At 49.3% G+C, this 20,973-nt stretch overlaps 1 protein-coding gene across 1 annotated transcript; it reads left to right on the top strand.

Moving 5' to 3' along the window:
• Positions 1 to 2,770: 2,770 nt before the first annotated feature.
• Positions 2,771 to 3,349, top strand: LOC101755836. Its single transcript, XM_004986440.1, has one exon. The coding sequence runs from the start codon at positions 2,771 to 2,773 to the stop codon at positions 3,347 to 3,349; it is 579 nt and encodes a 192-aa protein (XP_004986497.1).
• The last annotated feature ends 17,624 nt before the right edge of the window (positions 3,350 to 20,973 follow it).

Here is a 20,973-nt window from a genome sequence, read left to right as displayed (position 1 = left end):
TGCAAGGCTCTGAAAAAAGAGCTCGACGCCCCGGTGGAATACAAGCAACCCCGACGTAGTGATGACCGCCAAGACAGTAACAAGCGCGAGTATCGCAATCTTAATAATATTCAACACCAAGATAACCATGACAATCGTAGCAACGACGATCATGATGACCGCAATGACTGTAAAAACAGTAGGCGTGATGACCGCACCGAGCAGAACAGGGAGGAACAGTGTGATCAGCTGTGTCATGACACCCAGTGTCCTAACGCCGACTAGAATGGAGACTTCTAGCGACCCGAGCGTGAGGTCAACATCATAGTGGGCGGCCGCAATGTCTCCTGCAGCAATTGCCAGCAGAAGCTACGCTAGCGAGAGGTCCACTTCGTTTCAATACAACTAATCCAATATCTGCACTGGTCCGACCAAGACCATTGGGTCTATATCCCGGATCCTGGGTCCTACCCATTGGTAGTTTACCCGACCATAGATCTGGCTCTACTCCCCAAGGTACTGATCGATGGCGGCAGTGGTCTCAACATCATCTTCACTGATACATTGAAGCGCATGGATTTTGATTTTAAGCGGCTCCAGCCTTGTGAAGAACCCTTCTATGGTATCGTACTTGGAAAAGGATCCTACCCCATCGGCCGAGTTATTTTGCCGGTCACGTTTGGCACACAGGCCAACTATCGCACCGAACACCTCACATTTGAGGTAGCCAACTTCAAAACATCCTACCATGCTACCTTCGGTAGGCCAATGCTTGCAAGGTTCATGGCAATCCCACACCATACCTACCTTGTCCTCAAGAAGCCAGCTCCAAACGGAGTACTTTCTATCTATGACAACGTGGAGACTTCATATTAGTGCGACATAGAAGCAGTCCAACTCGCTGAAACTCTGGAACTGTTGGCAATCACCACCGTCATGGTCGTCGAGGCTTAGAAGATCAGCGTGGACCAGCTAACAATCCCTAAGAAGGAGCTGACCTCCATATCTCTACAACCTGACCCCCGGGTCAAGAAGATTTGCCTCAATCTTGAAGACTTGACCAAAACGACTCTTATTAGGGCTGACCTCTCGGAGAAATAGGAACTCACGCTCACTAGTTTCTTGCAAGACAACTCCAACATATTTGCACAGAAGCCATCAGACATGCCTGGTGTCCCAGGGAGTTGGCTAAGCACTCCTTGGACTTGAGCAAGACTGCACGCCCGGCGAAACAAAAACTGCATCACTTCGCCCAAGATCGCAAGAAGGCCATTAGTGTAGAATTGAATAAGCTCCTAGCAGCCGGATTCATCCGTGAATGTAAACATCTTGACTGGTTAGCAAACACAGTCCTTGTAAGAAAGAAAACCGGTGAATGGAGAATGTGCATAGATTATACCGACCTGAACAAGCACTGCCCTAAGGACCCCTTCGCTCTTCTGCGTATGGATCAAGTCGTAGACTCCACCGCAGGAAGCATCCTACTCTGCTTCCTCGATTGCTACTCAAGCTATCACCAGATTGCCCTCAAACCAGCCGACCAAGACAAGACGACATTCATAACACTCTTCGTTATATACTGTTACAACACTATGACCTTCGGGTTGAAAAATGCCGACACCACCTTCCAGAAGGCCATCCTGGGTTGCCTCGCAACTTAGCTGCATAGAAACGTTGAGGCTTACATTGATGATGTGGTCATCAAGATCAAAAATGAGGAAAGCTTCATAACCGACCTTGCAGAAACCTTCAATAGCCTTCGGGCCTATTGCTGGAAGCTTAATCTCAGTAAGTGATTCTTCGGTGTCCCATCTAGCAAGCTCCTGGGCTTCATGGTTAGCCAGCATGGCATTGAAGCCAATCCCGCCAAGGTAGATGCAATCAGAAGCATGACAAGACCTGCCAACAAGAAGGATGTCATGAAGCTGACTGGCATGGTGACAGCTCTTAACCGGTTCATCAGCAAACTTGGAGAGAAAGGCCTGCCCTTCTTCAAACTCCTCAAAAAGGCAGACAAGTTCGTATGGGATGACGAGGCTAACAAGACACTTGAAGACTTAAAAACTATTCTCATCACATCCCCGGTCATGACGGCTTTGGCTGACCAGTAAACACTCTACCTCTACATATTCGCTACAACACACGTGATCAGCACCGTACTGGTGGTCGAGCGATAAGAACCCGGTCACGCCTACTTAGTACAGCGACTAGTATAGTACGTCAGCGAGGTCCTCAGCGACTCCAAGACCCGTTATACCCAAGTACAAAAACTGCTCTATGTAGTGTTAATATCCTCAAGAAAGTTGCGCCACTACTTCCAGGCACACAAAATATGCATGGTCTCCTCGTTCCCCATTGGTGAAATTCTCCACAACAGAGATGTTAATGGCCGAGTTGTCAAGTGGTATGTGGAACTCGACGAGTTTGATCTTGAATTTTGCCCACAACATGCAATCAAGTCTTAGATCTTGGCCGACTTCTTGGTAGAGTGGACAGAAATCCAAAAACCACCCTCCCTACAGAGGCTGGAACATTGGGTTATGTACTTTGATGGTACCCTCAACCTCGAAGGAGCCGACGTAGGAGTGCTTTTCATATCCCCAAAAGGCGACCAGCTAAAGTATGTGCTCCAGATCTACTACATGGCTACCAACAATGGTGCCGAGTATAAGGCTCTCATCCATGGCCTCCGCATAGCCGTCTCCCTCGGAATCAAGCGTGTACCCGCTTATGGTGATTCAAAGGTGGTGATCGAGCAAGTCAACAAAAACTAGGACTGCCTAAGGACTCCATGGATGCTTACTGTGCAAAAATTCGCAAGCTTGAAGCCCACTTCGACGGCCTCGAGTTCCATCATGTCCCCAGGGACCACAACGTCGCTGCCGACGTCCTATCCAAGCTCGGCTCCAAGTGTGCACAAGTTCCAGTCAGCGTATTTGTTCAGGATCTTCGGAAACGTTCTATCAAAGTCCTGGACCCCGACCAGGCTAATGAACCTAGTGATCAGGCTTTAGCCAACCTAAAATCCGCCGAGGTCATGATGATCGAGGCAGAAGAAGATTGGCGCGCCCTATTCATAGCCTTAATCACTGACCAGCTGGCACCAAAAGACAATGTTGAACATGAGAAATTAGCTCAGCGCAGTGCAAATTATGTTGTTATAGGCACAGAACTCTTCAAAAAAGCTGCATCTACAGGCATAATGATGAAATGCGTTCTACGCATTAAAGGCATCGAACTATTAGATGAAATCCACTTGGGAATATGTGGAAGCCACGCTGCTTCTGGCACTTTGGTTGGCAAAGCTTTCCGATTCGGCTTCTACTGGCCCACAGCAGTAGCCGATGCAAAGGAACTCGTCAAGCGTTGAGGTGTCAATTCTTCTCCAAACAGCAGCACCTTCAGGATCAAGCCTTACGCACCATCCCCCATCATGGCCTTTCGCATGCTGGGGGCTGGATAAGGTCGGACCTTTCAAAACAGCCCCAGGTGGGCATACACACATTTTTCTAGCTGTTGACAAATTCGCGAAATGGATCGAAGTAAAACTGTCACCAGTATCGAGTCAGCCAAAGCCGCCCAATTCGTGGAAGAAATCATGTATCGCTTCAGAGTGCCTAACAGAATTATAACCGACCTGGGCGGATAGTTTACGGGTGCCGAGTTCTGGGACTTTTACCAAGACAACCTCATTGACGTGTACTACTCCTTAGTAGCACACCCACGCTGCAATGACCAAGTGGAACGTGTGAATGGGATGATCCTTCAGTCCCTCAAGTCTCACATCTTTGACGATGCATCCAAGTACGCCACCAAGTGTCTACGTGAGGTGCCTCATGTAATCTGGGGTCTAAGAACTCAGAAAAGTAGGACCACCGCTACACCCCCTTCTTCATGGTATACGGCTCAGAAGCTATATTACCATTAGATGTGGCCTTCTGTGCTCCGCGCATCCAGTACTATGAAGAAGGCAAGGCAGAAAGAAGTCGGCAAGTTGATATAGATAGCCTTGAAGAGCATAGCGTGGCAGCCCTCCTACAGCATGCACGCCATGAGCAGCAGATACAATGTTATCATGACCGCAACGTCAAGGAATGGCCCCTTCAACATTGGTGATTTGGTGCTTCGCCGAGTACAATCAACCAGGGATTTGCACAAACTGGCCACCCCTTGGGAGGGCCTCTTCATTGTCAAAGAGATCATCCAACCCGGCACATACCGACTCCAATAGGCAGATGGATCTGGTGTCCCGAATCCATGGAATATCGAACATCTGCAATGATTCTACCCCTAACATATACATCTATGTACTCTGTTTCTTTCTTTCATATTGAATAAATCAGTACCCCTGCGGTCTCTTCTTTTTGCGTGCGTACTGCTGTAATGCTTTTTCCTCTCTAAGCTAATCTATACGCTCGACAGCTGCTCGATCTGCTTAGCAGCCTGTGTGCTGAAGCGTCCCCACATAAGTAGAGACTAAATATGATACAAATATCAGTCCAAGGAGGCTGATAACACATTTATTCAACAGATGGTTCATAAACTGTACAACACTCGAGGGAGTGGGCGCAAAAGCCACGCCAAAATGACAAGTAAATAAACAACAGCAGCGAGCCAAGCTACTTGTGGTGGAACCACCCAAATTAACTTGGCTAAAGCACACTGAAGCCGTTTAACACGCGATCATCTGCTTTAAACAAATCAACTTGGTCGTCCGTCGGATTTCATCCGATAAACCACTTAACTCAGGATCGAGAAAGCAAGACTCGCACGAAGGCGAGAGGTTACAGAGATTTCAACAATCCATCTCAATTAAACAAGTGCATCAAATTATTACAGCATTATGTTCGAAATTCAAACAAGGTTTGCAGAGTTTCCAAATAACAGAAATAAAAAAGTAGAGTCTAGACGTCATTGCAGGATATCATGATGAAGCCGATCATGACATCAATGATCCCAGTCCTCACCGTCCGAGGAGGGATCCCACTCAACCGTCCAACTAGGAGGAAGTTGGGGAGGCCAAGTGCTACTTGCAGCGAGCTCAGGGGTATCAACATCACCTGAAAAGATGTGCCACAACAAGGCTGAACGACTACACTCAACAAGACTTAACTGGCCAGTCGTACTACTCCACCAACACCTAGACATGCAAGCTTTTTGGCTCTGGAGTTTGTTTTTGCCAAAAGCGACTAGTGTAGGTCCTTACTTTCAATATTTTAGCCATAAGTTCTACTGTTGTTTTACCATTCTAAGTTTACTACTATACTAAACCAAGCATAGTTTCCAAGCAATTAATACAAGTAATAATATTAGATCATCACCTTTCATTATTATCAGTGTAGCATAGCGATCAAGTAGTCCCAAACTGTGAGAGGCAGACGAATCGATTCGAATTTTTTAACCATGCATGACGAACCTAATCTCACAACATCTGCGCACCACGAGTGGTTGCTTCATTTGTTAGTCGTCCCCGTCAATTCCCAGACCTATGTCGAACCCACTTCCCTTGGTACAAGGCTCCATAGACCCGGCCTTTGCCGTTCTATGACCGCACTTGTCACCACATGCGGCCGCAAGGGAACTCCATTCCAGAGACAGTGGAATGATCCGCTTACATTCTGGTTCAATCAAGTACTAGGCTTCCCCATTTTATACTAGGTATTAGATTAGTACTTTCAAACACTTGATCACGAACACTATTACATCTCGACCTTAGTCCAATTTCATGTAGACAGATGGGGCAATCCACCGACCACCAAAAACAGTTCACAGAGCCCTGCCCCATCCATCGTCCTTATAGTGTAATAAAAGGAAAGCAATCAACTCCTATAACTCGCGAGTGGCAGGTAATCACTCGATTTTTACCGAGTTCTATTAAGCATTGCAACTATTCAACTCAATATACTAGTGCTCACATCACAGGGTACTATGTTCATCCATCTACGGTTTCAATCAAATCCTAAAAACGTAAATGCACAATCATAACAACCAAATATATTGCAAGTAGTTAAAGATAGGAGTTTATGCTCCGGGGCTTGCCTTCACATGGGGAGTTAGCGAACTGGTCCTCAGCTTGCTCCGGTACAGGCTCGGCTCTGACTTGATGCAGATCAGCTACGGCTCCTTCTTCTGGCGCCAGGTGAAGCTCGTACGTTCCGTCAGCGAGGTTCAGCTCTACACGAAATGCAAATGCATCAAGTTCAACTCCCATGCTTTCCCATATAGGATGTAAATCATGAATTAGGGTTGAAGTGTAAATTACATTATGACCACATTCACCTAAACAACGTTCTACACCTTCTTTATCTGCATAAGGTAAGGTGTGTTGTGGTACAAGACTCGGGGTTGATTTGATAGTGATTGTGTACATATATACAACTTAGCTTTATTAAATTTTAGATCGGAAAGTTATCCTATTTCTGAATGTTTTTTTACCTCTTCCGAAAAAGACTATTACCTTTACTTAAGGTTTCTTTCTTCCATTTAGTAGGTTCATCTCCCAAATTTTATTTCAATCTTCAAACAGTAAGCTATGAAGTTGAAACTTTACCAGCAACTTAACCTTGTCATGATTAAGCTACTCCACAAATTTGAGGCTCATTAGAGTTGCACAAAAATAATTAAAATTCCTTCATTATGATAAGGTAGTGTGTGCTTAACTATTTTTAAAACAGAAACCATAATGAATCTGGGTATGAAATTTTAACAGAAGGTTCCAGAGGTTAAATAGAGCCTTTGGAAAAAATTTCAGAATTTTTAATGAGGGGAAACCATATATCATAACTTCTTCTCATTTATTTTCCTATCAAAAGGTAGATGGGTTCCAAGAACTTTCAGACAGGGTTTCAGATTTTTCTTGTGAACTAGGCTTCACCACCGATTCACTCAATATGGTCTCACATTTTTCACACCTCTGGATGAATTATTATGCAAAAAGACAAAAGCAACCTTAGATTTCCACATCTGAGCTAGGCTCCACATCATTTTTATAAGCTTCCATTGTCTGAAACAAACACTTGAGAGTTGGGTTTACCATTTTAGCATTTTTCTGCAATTTACTATGATTTAAATGGCTTAAACAAGGATTAAAACATATAACATTCATTCCAGTAGAGACATGTGTCAGAAGTATTTTTATCAAAAACTATACTTTATAATGATTCTAGCAATGTTGACTTGATATTTTTCTGAATTTTCTACGAGTTTTGGTGAATTTCCAAAGTTAAATACATTTTCTGTCGATTATAAAATAAAAAACCGAGGTAAACTTGCGATCTAGCCCCTGGGTCTAAGGGTTAAACGCGCAGGGGTCCCTAATCCCTGGAAGAAGGAAAAAGATACAAGTGTGTCCTTGGCGGCGCGCACGGCGGCGGTCCGGCCAAATTCCAGCGATGCGCCAGCCAATCTAGGGCAAGAAGTTATGGGGAAGGTGTCGGAGCTCACCAGGAGTTGATTGGCGGTGGTTGGGGGCGCGGAGGAGGCTTGGTGGGGGCAGAACGGCGCAAGGGCGGTGAAGCTCGGGCGGCGGCGAAGTCCGGTGGCGTTCCGGCATCGTCGGCGCTTAAGGACCCCAACAAGCGGCTCGGGAAGCTTCGCGTGGAAACGGTGGAGCTAGTGGTGGTGGTGGCGGGGAGTGGGGAGCTGCGGAGGTGGGAGCTCCACGGAGAGGTGGCTTGGCGGCGGGCGCAAAAAAAGAGCACGGGAGCGCGGTGAAGTTGGGCGAGCGGGGATGGGGGCACAGGCGGCGTCGGGCCTCCATTTATAGGGCCGGGCGGGGCAGGTGAGCAAGGCGGGGGCAGGACTTGCAGCTGGGGACCGGAGGGGAGCCGGGGTGCTGCTACGGCCATTAATGGCAGTGGCGCCATTGGCGTAGAGAAGGGAGGGTGGCGCAGGAGGCGAGAACATTGCAGGCGAGGTGGGCAGGCGCGGGCGAAGCGAAGCGAAGCGAAGCGAAGCGAGCGTGCACAGCAATAACGGCTTTGCCGGGACGCTTCACTGGCGAGATGGGAAGGAGCTGTCACGGCTGGGGTGGCGGTTGGCGGAGGCTGCGGTGTCGAGCAGGGTGTCCACGGGGGGCTTGCTCGGGTAGGGCAGCGGGCAAGGCGAAGCTGCCGGGAGCAAGATGGGGGACCGCGGCGTTTCACGGGCGGCGGGGCGCGCGAGGCATCGACCTTCCGCGGCCGGAGACCGGGCGGAGGCACTGCGCCGGTGAGCAGGGGCCACGCGGCGAGCGGCGGGCGGAGCGCGACGCACGCACTCTAGGCGCGACGGATTTGTGGGATCCAGCGATGGGGTGGTCTTCGAGCGCGAGTTACTCCCGATTCTTGATATGTGCGATCTTAACTCCCTTTACAAAAGTTGTAGTCCTCAGATCAAAGTTCAACTTTTGTAATTGAACCAAGTGCAAATTCAAAGCAGATTTAAAGATAAAAAGCTTCAAAGTTTGAAGGAATGCCTGATTTCCAGACTTATAGAAATTTCAGTTGTTTGGTCATTTTCAAGGTTTTTGGCTGGCTTGACCTCCAGTTTTGAAAAGCTTCTGAGGTGAATTTGACCAGGGTCCAAAAGATGAAGTTGTTGTATAAACTTATGTATCCAACTCTTACAAAGGGTTTTGTTGATGTTCTGTTCAAGTTTCGTAAGATAAGCTCATGCCAAGATGCATGATTGACTGATTCCAGACTTTGACCTGGGGTTGGGTTGACCAAACTGGCTGACTTTTACCTGGGTTTTGAAAGCCTTGTGTGCAGATTTTGCCCTTACTCCTTTAGTCAAAGGTATTAAGGGATCAAAGCTTTAAAACAGTTGTATAGAGTTCAGCTTGAGTTCATTTTGGAAAATCTTAGATAAAGAGCTCCAAAGTTGGGACTTAATCTGTTTTTCCTAAATTGACACAGTTTTGAATTTCGAGTTTTTGAAGGTCTTCTGCTCAGATTCAAACAAAATACCAAAAATAAAAGTTGTTAGGAAAGTTGAGTTCTCCAACTATTAGTTGGATAGACTTCTGGGCGTGCCAAAATGTGTTGACGCAAAATCCTGAAGGTGGTGGACCCTGCATCAGCACATGAGGACCTGGGAGATCTGCTTAACTCCAGTGCAGAATCCAAATCGGCGCGCGTGGTGTGCGCGGGCGTGCCAGTCAGTTTGACCATTCAACTGACAAGGAGATGATAGTTATTGTGAAGTCCGAGGCAACCGGCCGATCAGGCTGATATAATCTTGGCACAGTAGCGATAATGGTGCAACAAAATAAATCATGACAAATATATCGGCTGTGAAGCCGATTCCAGTACCTTGATGAATGTGAGTGATTCATCGGCCATCCAGCCGATTTAATATAATTTACAATAAATATCGGCCAGACGGCCGATAGAAAACAGGATGTTGTTGAGTTGTTGCCCCGCCATAGCTAGAACCACAAGCCGATGAGATCTAAACTAACATCACCACCAATATCTCTAGGTGAAACCACAGCGATGCGCCCGGTAATTGCAGTCTAGAAATATTTAGCAGGACATTAATCTGAACCCCGCTAGCCGATGATCCAATCACAACGGAACTTACTCCCAACAACACTCGAAGGATGGCCAAGATCAAGATGCAACAGGCTATTAAAAATAGATCTATCGTCTATTCCGACAGAATTAATAATAATTAATATGTCGTAAACGGCAAGATGATAGAACAGATAAATATCAGCCGATGCAAGCTTAATCAAGACGGGATAACTGGTGAATACCGTAGATCGAGACAGAAGCGATGCGCCGTAAGTCAAAGATCCAAGATACTCGATAACTGGTAGATGAAACTAGACGAAACCACAGCGATGCGCCCGGTGGTTAAAGCCTAGAACACCTGGTGACGGAACTTGCAGCTCGCCGGAGATCGAGGTCGATGCAGCCCAGCTTGCTAGAAGGAACTCGTCGAGAAGCTACATTACTCCTACTCCTAATGCAATGGCGTGAAGCCGAAAAGGTAAATAAAAGATAGATGTGTTGTATATTGATCGTGTGATTATTCTTTACAATGGCCACGTCCCTTTATATTTATAGGGCGGACGTTACATAATTGGCATCTAACCACGCACAAGGCAAGTCACGTACACAATCTTTTCTAATAAAAAACTCTATCTCTAACTAACCCAACTCTATCTCTAAAATATTTTATTCTATGAAACAAACTCCCGTACAACCTCCCGTACATGCACACATCGGCATGCATAATTATTCTAGAAGCCTCCCACGCATGGCATGCAAAGTGCACCAGAATCCATGTTGTATATTCTAATCATTTTTATCCATACGTGCTGGCCTTTCCTTTATATTATCCTTGCCTCTCCTTGCCGATCAATCCAATGAAGCCGATTTGGACTCCGTGCCCATGTGCATGCATGCTTGCTTCTTATTGTTGTACGTGACTCCGATTATCTCGTACTCTGAATTTATAGGATTGGTCAAAATCCGGTGTCAACAGTTCTTAAGCAACAATTTGAGTTATGGTTTAAACATTTGTTTATCTTGTGAGGGCAAAAGTGTCTTTTTACTTGTCTCTACAACTGCCAATTGTTCTTATTTTATGCTCTAATGACCTTACTTCAGATTAAACATGGTTTTATTAGTCTAGGTTGTTACACTACTGTCAAGAGACACCACTCGGGACTACACAGCAGCGGAAGCATTCTGCAAAGGCCAACACCACAAGCAACATGCATGTTGGGTGTAGAAGCGACCTCCTACTCAAAATCCTCAGTGACGAAGTTCGGATCTTCCTCTGAAGCAACAAAACAAGGATGAGTACAAAAGTACTTAGCAAGCCCAACCCCATCCACGGAGGGGAATACAATCAAGAATATGCATAGGATATATCAATGATAAGACCAAGGTTTATTTGCAATAAAGCTAGATTTTCAATACATGCAAGGATTCATTTTCAAAAGAGTTTTCGCAAAGCATTTGTTTATTAACTGAATCATTAACTGGGGTTAATCCTATACAAAGGATCCAGGTTTTAATGCTATCGGACTCCCCGTTTGCAGTAGTTCACCGCACAACTGTCGGACATTTCCAAAATCCAACACACACCATGAAAATCATCCATCTCCCAACACTAGTCATGTGTCCAAGCCGTAACTCGTCTAATGCCGTGGACACAGCTACCTAGATAGGTATTAACTTTGTAGAGGTGTACATTTTAGCCACAAGTAGGGTACCGTAGCACGATCACCTTAGTGTCGGTGCAGATCCTATCAAAGCCATTACCCACCTTAGCTAAACCTGACTAGCCAACACAGAAATAACCAAGGGGATAACAACCTACCAACGAGGTCTTAACTGGGACCTAAATCACAAAGATCTTACTCCTTCTCCATGGTCTCCTGTTGCTCACCAGCTCTCCTGATGGCTAACAGACTAGCTAGTGAGATTTATGCTAAGCCGTTGCCGCAAACAACGGTCGAGTGGTTGCACGATAAATTAGGTTAGGCAAGATGGCACATCAACTCGGTCCTTAACCATGACAAGATGGATATCTCCCAACCTGCTCAACCACAAAGGTACAAGCCCAACTTGGCATTTCTCACAAGAAACACCCATCCATCTCATCTAAGCATTTTCTTTCCTTTATTTCCTGAAAACCCATTTTTCTCATTCAAAACACTCACACCTTTATTATTTGATAAAAACACATTGTAGTCATGATTGAATTGTAATAAGTAACAAGGTCATGCACGCGGTACGGGTCTTCGGGCTTCGTCTCACGGTACTAGGCTTCAAGCTCCTCTTCGGGCTCCTCCGCGGTCACTGCGCGATCAACAGCACACACAAGCAAGCGCACAATAAGTAAAAGAAAATAAAGTGTTACCCGTTGAGCTCGAAGGGAGGGAATGAACTAAAAATATGAAATGAGAAGTATTTTCTGGGATTTTGTAGATGACTCAGTGGAAATATATTTAAGAATGACGTGGTCAAATTTGGGGTTCATTGGAGGAAATTTGGCGCATAAAATGACGAGGCAAAGGTGTTCTTGGTGCTGAAATAGAGGATCAGGGGCTTATTTGCAAGGAGTCAGGGGCTTTTCTGTAATTATTTTCGAAGGTGGGAGGGTCTCTGATGAAAAAGAGAAATAGGGAGGTGGGAGGGTCTGGATGCAAAAAGGATAAAATGGAGGGGTAAAAAAGGTAAAGCTGCTCTTTCTTCTTGCTCGAGACACAACTAGGCATGGGAAAAACAGGAGGGGCGGCATGGTTGGGGAAAGGTGGTGCCGGGGCATGACGACGGCCGAAAAGAGGGGGAAAATGGAGAGGAGGCAGAGGGTGTTCCATTCCTCTCCTTACCTCGGGCTGAGGCAGCTCGTGGAGGCGGCTTGGCGGCGGCGGGAGCGGCACTGGAAGCATAGGAGCGAGAGGGAGTTGGCTGGGGAGCTTCATGGTGGAGTGAAGAGCGGAGCGGAGACCCTTTTATAGGCTGGAGGCGAGGGGGAGCAGCTGTCAATGGGCGGCACACCGGAACGGGCAGAGTTAATGATGGCTGGGATGCTCGTGCACAGGAGGCGCACAGGACAATGGCGTGGTGAGGTGGAGCTTCACGTGCATGGCGTGGCAGGGCCGAGCTCGCGCGGCGAGGCGAACAGGGATGTAGTGCCATTCTCGAGCGGTGGTGCACGTAGATGGCATGGCCAGGCTGCTGTCGGCGAGACGTGGGCACGGTGATTGCAGCTAGACGACGCCGCGTCGCGGGGCGAGCAGGCGCACAGGGAAGCCAGGGCGCGGGCGGCGAGTTTGGTGTGCGCCAGCGCGACATCGCGCGGGGCGGCGACAGTGGCACGGGGTTGGGGCTCGCTCTAGCGCGGAGCGAAGCTAGGGCAGACTGGGCACGTGCGCGAGTGGGCTAGGGGCCAGGCGCCAGGCGCAAGAGGCAGTGTGCATTAGGCGGCGTAGGCGTGGCGTGGGCCTGGGGGTGAGCGCGGCCAAGCACAATGGGGAGGGCGCGTGGGTCCAGACGGTGGGCTCACGGTCTGCGCGGGGCCGCAGCATGCAGGGGCGTGCGTGTGTGGGGAGGGGCGTGGCATGGGAGCTAGCGGGGAGCGACGCTGGAACTAGGCGCGCAGGGAAGGTCCCAGGGGCGAGCGCTGGGAGGCTGGGACGTAGGGTGGCGCTGGGCGAGCGTGCGGGGTGAGGCGGGCATTCGAGGTCGCACGGTCTAGGGAGCACGGCTGGGCAGCGTTGGGGGGAGGGCGCGAGGGGAAGGGGCCTAGGGAGGGGTGCTGCGCTAGGCAGCCTGGAAGCCAGGTGCGACGCGCAGCAGGAAGAGGAAGGAGGGAAAAAGAAAAAGAAAAAGGAAGGGAGAAGGAAAAGAGAAAGATGAAAAAGGAAGAGGGAAAAGAGAAGAAGAAAAAGAGAGGGACAGTGGCGATTGCAGGAACGGTCACGAGCACATACGGCGGTCTTCCGTTCGGCACGAGGCGTGACTCACGGAGAGGAAAAGGAAAAAGGAATGGACGGCTGTTGGCCTCGGTGCCGGGATGGCGAATTCGGCTGCAAGGGAAATTTTTGAGAGCTCAAATGGTGAAAGATTTTGAAAATAATTTTTAGCGAGTGATTTCGATTGGTGAATTTTACGAGCATTACATGTGCTCTCAAACTCGGGGGGCTTCCCCTCGCTAACCTCTTGGTCATCAACTCTCCCTTCCTCCCCCTCTTGATGCTTTACGACTAACACATGCGGTCGGCGTCACAACTAACAAAGCCTAGGCATACCTTGCATTCACCCCTTCTAAGCTCGATATCCGCTCTTAGCAGGATGCTGGTTAGGCAAGGCTAGGTACTCAGTAGCTGCAGGCCACGCCACTCCATAATCCAGTCGTACATGCCAAAAGTAGGAGGAATTTTTCCATTTATCAAAACATTAATAAATTCATTCTGACATAACACAAAAGATGTTTTGATATATATTAATGTTTTATCCTACAGGTCAAGATCATTTGCAATCACCTCCGCCATATCATGATATTCCTCGGCCACCTCTGGAATCCTGTCTTCTTCAAAGTTGGCGGCAATACCACTTGTAACCCGCTTAAAAGGCATAGTCGGGAAATGCGAAACCAATAGTGCAAAGGTGTTTTTAAGTCACTCCATGGTGGTGTCCTTTAGCAGCTTCTTCAAATGACCTGGCGCAGCTCGGAGGTGATCAAGAAGAGGTGTAGGCCTAGTCAGGTCGGCATCAGCCTTGATCATATCCATTACATAGTTGGGCGACTTCCGCAGCTCCTCCAACTCCACCTCCAACCCTGCAATTGTATATTGGTCACTCTGGAGGGCACCCGCTACATCCTCTAAGCAGCGCTCAAGATCCCTACGAGCATTGGCTTCATATACTAGCTTTTAGGATACAACATACTCATGATTCACTACTGCATTGTGCTGCTCCTGGAGGCGCTCGTTGGTGTCTTCATACTCCTTCAGATCCTGTCGCAGTTTCGCCTCTCTACTCTTTGAAGCTACTCGGCCAACCAAATTTACATCAGTGCATTAACAATGAAGACTAAGATGGTCCTGTAGTTCAGCCAAACTTACTCGCCAGCTCCGAGCTGATAACCTCTTTTTCTACAACGAGGCTAGCCTCACGATGCACGATAGCATCCTTGCTTTCCTTCAAAGTCCACCTCAACCTTGCAATTTGTATCGAGGAATCTGCAACACAAACTGATTAACACCTAAGACTGAAAAAACTATAGCTTATCAAGACAAGTCGGGGCATCACACCTTTCATCATTGCATAGTGAGCCGCCACCTCAATGTCATGGTGAGCTTGCACACTTTGCAAAGCCTTCTTCGCCTGCTGGAGCTCGGCCTCCAACTGTGACGCCTTCTCACGAAAGCAGTCACAATGGTAGACTATATCTTTTCTTTTCTAGGCACGCTCAGCCAATCCCTATTCAAGCTCATAGAATCAAGAACTCCACAGACGAAAAAGAAGACCTACCACAGGTACAAAAGCTGATCGGTACACTTATGCAAAGATACTCCGTGAGCTTGACCCCTGCCTCCTGTAGCCCAGCAAGAGCTTCCCTGTCCTTCTGATTATCCTCCTCAGCTTCAGCGTTAGTATAGGGGACGGTGTTAGAACCATGCGCTTGGTGCGCAGGCGGCACATCATGCTGAGCTAGGTCATCCCGTTGGCAGCTGGCCTCAGTCCCCTCCTCAGCCTCGTCCTACAACACCACGTTGTTGCGCACAGCCTACCTGACCTTAGCATCATCAGGGGCTGCATCCTCAGCCCCGACGTCCCCTTGGACTTCTTCATCCACCCCGGCGGCTTCCTCCTCCTCGGCTGCATCACCGAGCTCGGCATCTTCCCTACCACCTCGGGCAACGTCTTCAATCTCAACATTGCCCTTGACTGGGACCTCGACACGTTGAGCCACATTCTCCACCTCTGACTCCCTTACTACAATAGGGTTAGCCATGTTGTCTTTGGCGGCCTCGGCGCCAACCTCACCATGTCGCGTAATGCGACTTGGCACGGCTTCTTTCGACTGCCCGCTGTCGCCCATCCCGACCTCGGTGGTCGGCACCTGTTCAGCGGCATCACTGCTAGTGGTGTCAGCTTGGGAGGAACACCTATTCAACTGGGTGCTGCGATCACCTGACCGCAACCCAGACCTACTTCATCAACACAGCAACACAAACCAAACAACAAATTAGATCACCACAATTTCAGAGATCACAGAAAGATAAGAATAACTTACAGATTGCCCTTCCTCAGGTGCATTTTCGGCCGCAACTCTTGCGGTGGAGCAGGAGCATCGCCACTGGAGCCGCTCCATTTTCTGCTTCAGCGCCTCCTTTAGGCGCGCCGCATCAGCTACGGCAACCGCTGCGAGCTCTGGCCCAACCTCCTGCACAGCCGGGCTAGCCGTGTTGGCCCCTGGCTTACCACCCGACCCGAAGGCAGCAACAGAAGTCGGTGCAGCCTTCTTCCAGCCTGCCAACTATTTCTTCTTCCCGACCGGTTCTAAGGCCTTTGAGAGGGGGATGCTTGCGAGCTGCCTGCCGTGTCTCCCGACCTGCACCTTGACCTCCGCCATCAGCAGGCCTCAGAGATGGGTCCGACTCAAATGTGAGGCTCGGTTGCGGTGCAACCAGCACATTGACAGGCATGACCTTGGGTGGCGCTGCCTGAGCCCCACCTGGCAATGGTGGAGGGCATAAAAACATGTAGGGATCACTCTATAAATTCAAGCAAGACTTCAAATCAGAAAAAATCGAAACTCCAAAGAACATTTTATCATAGCACAAATAAACGCAGATTCACCATGCTGATCAGTGGATTCTTCAGCGAAAAGGCTTTGGGAGCAGTCGCGTTGAGAAACTCACCCTTAAATAATCCTGCCAACCGACGGTAAATCTCATCAACATCCACCGGGCCATCGAATTCCCGAGTCTGATCCCCAACCCCCGAGTACTCGTATGATGGATGTACCCAATTTTTGATGGGTTGAATGGGCCGACGGTAGAAATTGATCCCGAACACCATGGGCATCAGTCCTTGAGCCTTTAAGTCGGCAATCTTCACTAGAAGCTCATTCACCTGTACCTGCTCGGCATCGGTGGGCTGGTTCTAGCAAGCAGAATTGGACACTAAACTAAAACCGAAACGTGGTGGCAACTCGAGCTTCTGGTTGGCAATTATGAACTACTCGGCCACCCCTTGTGCAATTCCTTCAGCTGGAGATCAAAGTACTCGCGCATCCTCTTCGGGCACAAAGAAAATCCAACACCACCTATGACCCTGTCTTTCTTATTCTTGGTATTCACAGGCTTGAGTTGATACAGATATTGCCAAAGATTGAAATACGCTTCGCACAAGTGGATAAAAATAGCAACATCCAAGATTGAGTTAGGGTTAAGATGCACTAACTCAATCTTGTAATAGTGAAGGAGCCCGGTCGGTACGCCAAACCCTCATTCAAAGAATGGGGCAAACACCACAGCCTGCTCCGTGTCCTCGGTTGGAAAATCTTGACTATTGGTGGCGCGCCAGTCCAGCAGCTCCTATGGGCCAAGGAGCCCGCGGTCGACGAGGTCTTGAATCTTCTGGTGTGTCATCATGCTCTTCACCCACACGAAGGCGGATCCGAGACATTGCGCTTCGCCATAGCCTTGTAAGCTTGCAGAGTGGATTCAAAATGCACTAGGGTTTTGCTGCGCATAAAAGTTGAGCAACGAGCAGGGGTAGAGGAGGCGCGGCAACCTAAACAGCGGCGGCAGTGCAAACGCAAAGAAGGCTCGTGGATGCGACAGCGCAACCTAGGACTTGAGCTCAGTGGCGGAGCGCTTTGTGTGCTCTAGACGACGGCGTAGCGAGAGAATGAAGATGAAGAATGGCAACGGTCGCACAACACCCATGCCTTTAAGGAAGATGATGGTGTCATTGACGGACGGAAACCGTGAGCCTTCCATTAACGTCACGTAAATATGCCGTCACCCTAATCCTACTCGGCGCGCCTCCTAGGCCCTTGCCAGTCCTCTTCCCAGGGGATGGGCACCCAAACCTACTTGGTGCGCCTCCTAGGCCCTAGACAATCCTCTTCTCGGGGGTTGGGTGCCATAATCCTGCTCGGCGTGTCTCCACGGCCTCTGCCAGTCCTCCTCTCAGGGGCTGGGTGCCTTAATCCTGCTCGGCACGCCTCCTCGGCCTCTGCCAGTCCTCTCCTCGAAGGCTGGGTACCCTAATCCTACTCGGCGCGCCTCTGTGGCCTTTGCAAGTCTTCTCCTTGGGGCTGGGCGCCCTAATCCTACTTGGCGCGACTCTGCGGCCTTTGCCAGTCCTCTCCTTGGGGGCTGGGTGCCCTAATCCTCCTCAGCGCACCTTCGCGGCCTCTGCCAACCCTCCTCCTCGGCGCACCTCCGCAGCCTCTGCCAGTCCTCTCCTCGGTGGTTGGGCACCCTAATCCTGCTCAGCGCGCCTCCGCGGCCTTTGCTAGTCCTCTCCTTGAGGGCTGGGCGCCCTAATCCCACTGCCAGTCCTCTCCTTAGGGGCTGGATGCCCTAATCCTTCCCAGCACGCCTCCGCAACCTTTGCCAGTCCTCTCCTCGAGGGCTGGGTGCCCTAATCTTGCTCGGCGCGCCTCCACGGCCTCTGCCAGTCCTCTCCTCGATGGCTGGGCTCCCTAATCCTACTTGGAGCACCTCCGTGGCCTTTGCCAGTCCTCTCCTCGGGGGTTGGGTGCCCTAATCCTGCTTGACGTGCCTTCGTGACCTTTGCCAGTCCTCTCCTTGAGGGCTAGGCACCCTAATCCTGCTCGGTGAGTCTCGAGGGCCTCTGCCAGTCCTCTCCTCAGGGGCTGGGCGCCCTAATCCTACTCGACATGCCTCTCAGGCCCTTGCCAGTCCTCTCCTCGAGGGCTGGGCGTCCTAATCCTACTTGGCGCACCACCTAGGCCCTTGCAAGACCTCTCCTTGGGGGCTGGGCACCCTAATCCTTCTCGGCGCACCTCCTAGGTCCTTGCCACTCCTCTCCTCGAGGGCTAGGCACCCAAATCTACTTGGTGCACCTTCATGACCCTCGACAGCATTCTCCTTCGAAGCTAGGCACCCAAATCCTACTCGGCTAACCACCGCAGTGCAAACAACCCAACGAACAAAACATCAACATCCCAATAACAACACGCCTCCACGGCACAATAGACACGGGAAACAGACATGAAGAGAATCTTTCATTGAGCTAAAATAAAAAATCCCAGGATTTTACAATAACACAAAGCGTGTGTGAATAGCTCCAGGATAGACGACAACCCATGATAAGAAGCTGCAACGCAGAAGAAGAAAAAAGTGCAATACAAGAAAGCTGCGCTCAAGGCCTTCCCCAGCGGTGTCCTGGACAAACTCCAGAGCACATGATGCACCTTCCTCAAGAGGATTCTTCTAGCATCGTGACCTCCCAACTCAATCAGAGAGATTGTAGATGAAAGGAGCACCTGGGCATTTTTCACGAGAATTCTTCTGGCATCAGGAATTTTACCGGACAATACCCCTATCAAACACTACAAGCTTCAAACCAACAAGCGCTATAACTCAAGCCATGAACATCCATGATGCAGAGGCAGCCCTATTTATTGCCAAAACAGTCGGCTACCCTCCAAAACGCTACAGTAAGTGCCCGTGAACGCATGACAGGGCCCCCTGCGCTCCAACATGCCCATACAACATTCACATGATGCCCGGCCTTATCGACAAGACATTGACGAACAATGCCCCCATGTAGCCCTCATGCAAAAACAGCACTCCCACGCACATGCTCCAGCAACAAAAGAATCCCAGTACTACACTATTACAAAGAAAAGCCCCATGTGCAAGTACTCTGCCATCGCCCCACTAGTTAAACAACAGCTTTCCCGTGAGGAAGGACTTTGTTGTCATATACCAATTATTGCTTCAATGTCTATCCCCAAGATATTTCGGTCGGCAAGCCTCCACAACTGTGTCAAGACCCAGATAGCTACTCCAAAAGGATAAAACTCGCTCATTCAACCATTGCACTGATTATACTGATCGCTTCAATGCTCGGGGGCTACTCCTACAGAGTGCATCTTGCGATGCCATCCGCACCCGTCGCTCTGACCTGCTGGACATCAGCATCCATCAACTCGGTGCTCATCTTCGCTTCATGTGTTGGTCCTACGTTCACTCAGATTTTCTTCCTTTTTAGCACTATGCAGCCTCTCCACCACCATGACACTATCATAGCTTTAGCCGACATGAATTCAAGCTTCACTGCGATGACCTCAAGTCCTGTTCTCCTACACATCGTTCGGGAGCTTGAGGGATATGGATACCCCATAGGTCCCCACCGACCAGGATGCTAGCTGGACCTAAAAACTGGGCCCACCCGACCAGGGTGTGCGGGCTAAGGACATGAAGTTACTTGGAGTGCACGACAAGGCAACTAGACTGTCCAAATCTACATGGATATTAGGGACGTATATTATAATCCGACTTAGAATACCTTCCATGAAAAGACCGAGTAGATTAGATCTAAACCAACTTGTAACTCCTGGTCGTCGGACTATATAAGGTGGCCAAGAGCGCCCTCCTGGGGCATCAAATCATTGAGCAATACAATCCATCAACATACAGGACGTAGGGTATTACTCTTTCGAGGCCTGAACCTATCTAAAACCCTTGTGTCCTCTTCATGTTCTCGTGATCACCATCAAGTTCTTAGTATCGTGACCGCCCTCGCCTACAAATCAACCATTTGGGTAACCCCCAAGTGGACTGCCGAGCTCATAACTCCAACATGAGGTACTCCTTCCATTCCTATTTATAAGGCGTGATATGATATGGTACGGTCTCCCAAACTAGACTTTGACCATTCATGTATTTTATATTATATTATTTAGTGGAGAGTATGGGCATGTTTAGTACTGCTCCGCTCCATGTTTTGCAGCTCCGCTCGAGATTCATCTTGCCAAACACCTCCAGCTCCACTAGCACCAACTCCAGAAAAAAGGTGGATCTAGGGGGCCAACTCCAAGGTTTTTCTGGAGCACCTTAAGGGGTACTCCGAAAACTCCAGTTTCAAACATTCTCTTAGAGTTGGGGGGTAATTACCCAACATGCCACCAGTTACACAAGATACTGATTCGCAAAACAAAACAGTCTCTCCCCTCCTCCCATCATCCCCTTCCTCATCATCGACGTCGTTCTCCTCATCCTGCTACTCGTGCTCTTCTCGCTCTCCTTCCAGCTCACCTCCTCACTTGCGCACGTCGTGCGCTCGCTCTCCCCGCTGCTCACCATGCCTCCCGTCGCCATCGCGCTCGCCCACGCTGCCGTCGTGCTGCCCTACCTGGCGGCGGCGGCCGTGCTTGCTGCCACAGCGTTCTTCTCCTGCACCGGCTCCTGCACTAGCGCTGCTGCAACCCACAATGTCGGGGGCTCACGAAGGCGCTCGAGTTCGACGTCCAGCTCCAGACCAAGGAGACCATGCGCGC

This window comes from Setaria italica, chromosome IX, assembly GCF_000263155.2.
Source record: "Setaria italica strain Yugu1 chromosome IX, Setaria_italica_v2.0, whole genome shotgun sequence".
NCBI classification, from domain to species: Eukaryota; Viridiplantae; Streptophyta; class Magnoliopsida; order Poales; family Poaceae; genus Setaria; species Setaria italica.
This window is presented reverse-complemented; position numbering and strand designations above follow the sequence as displayed.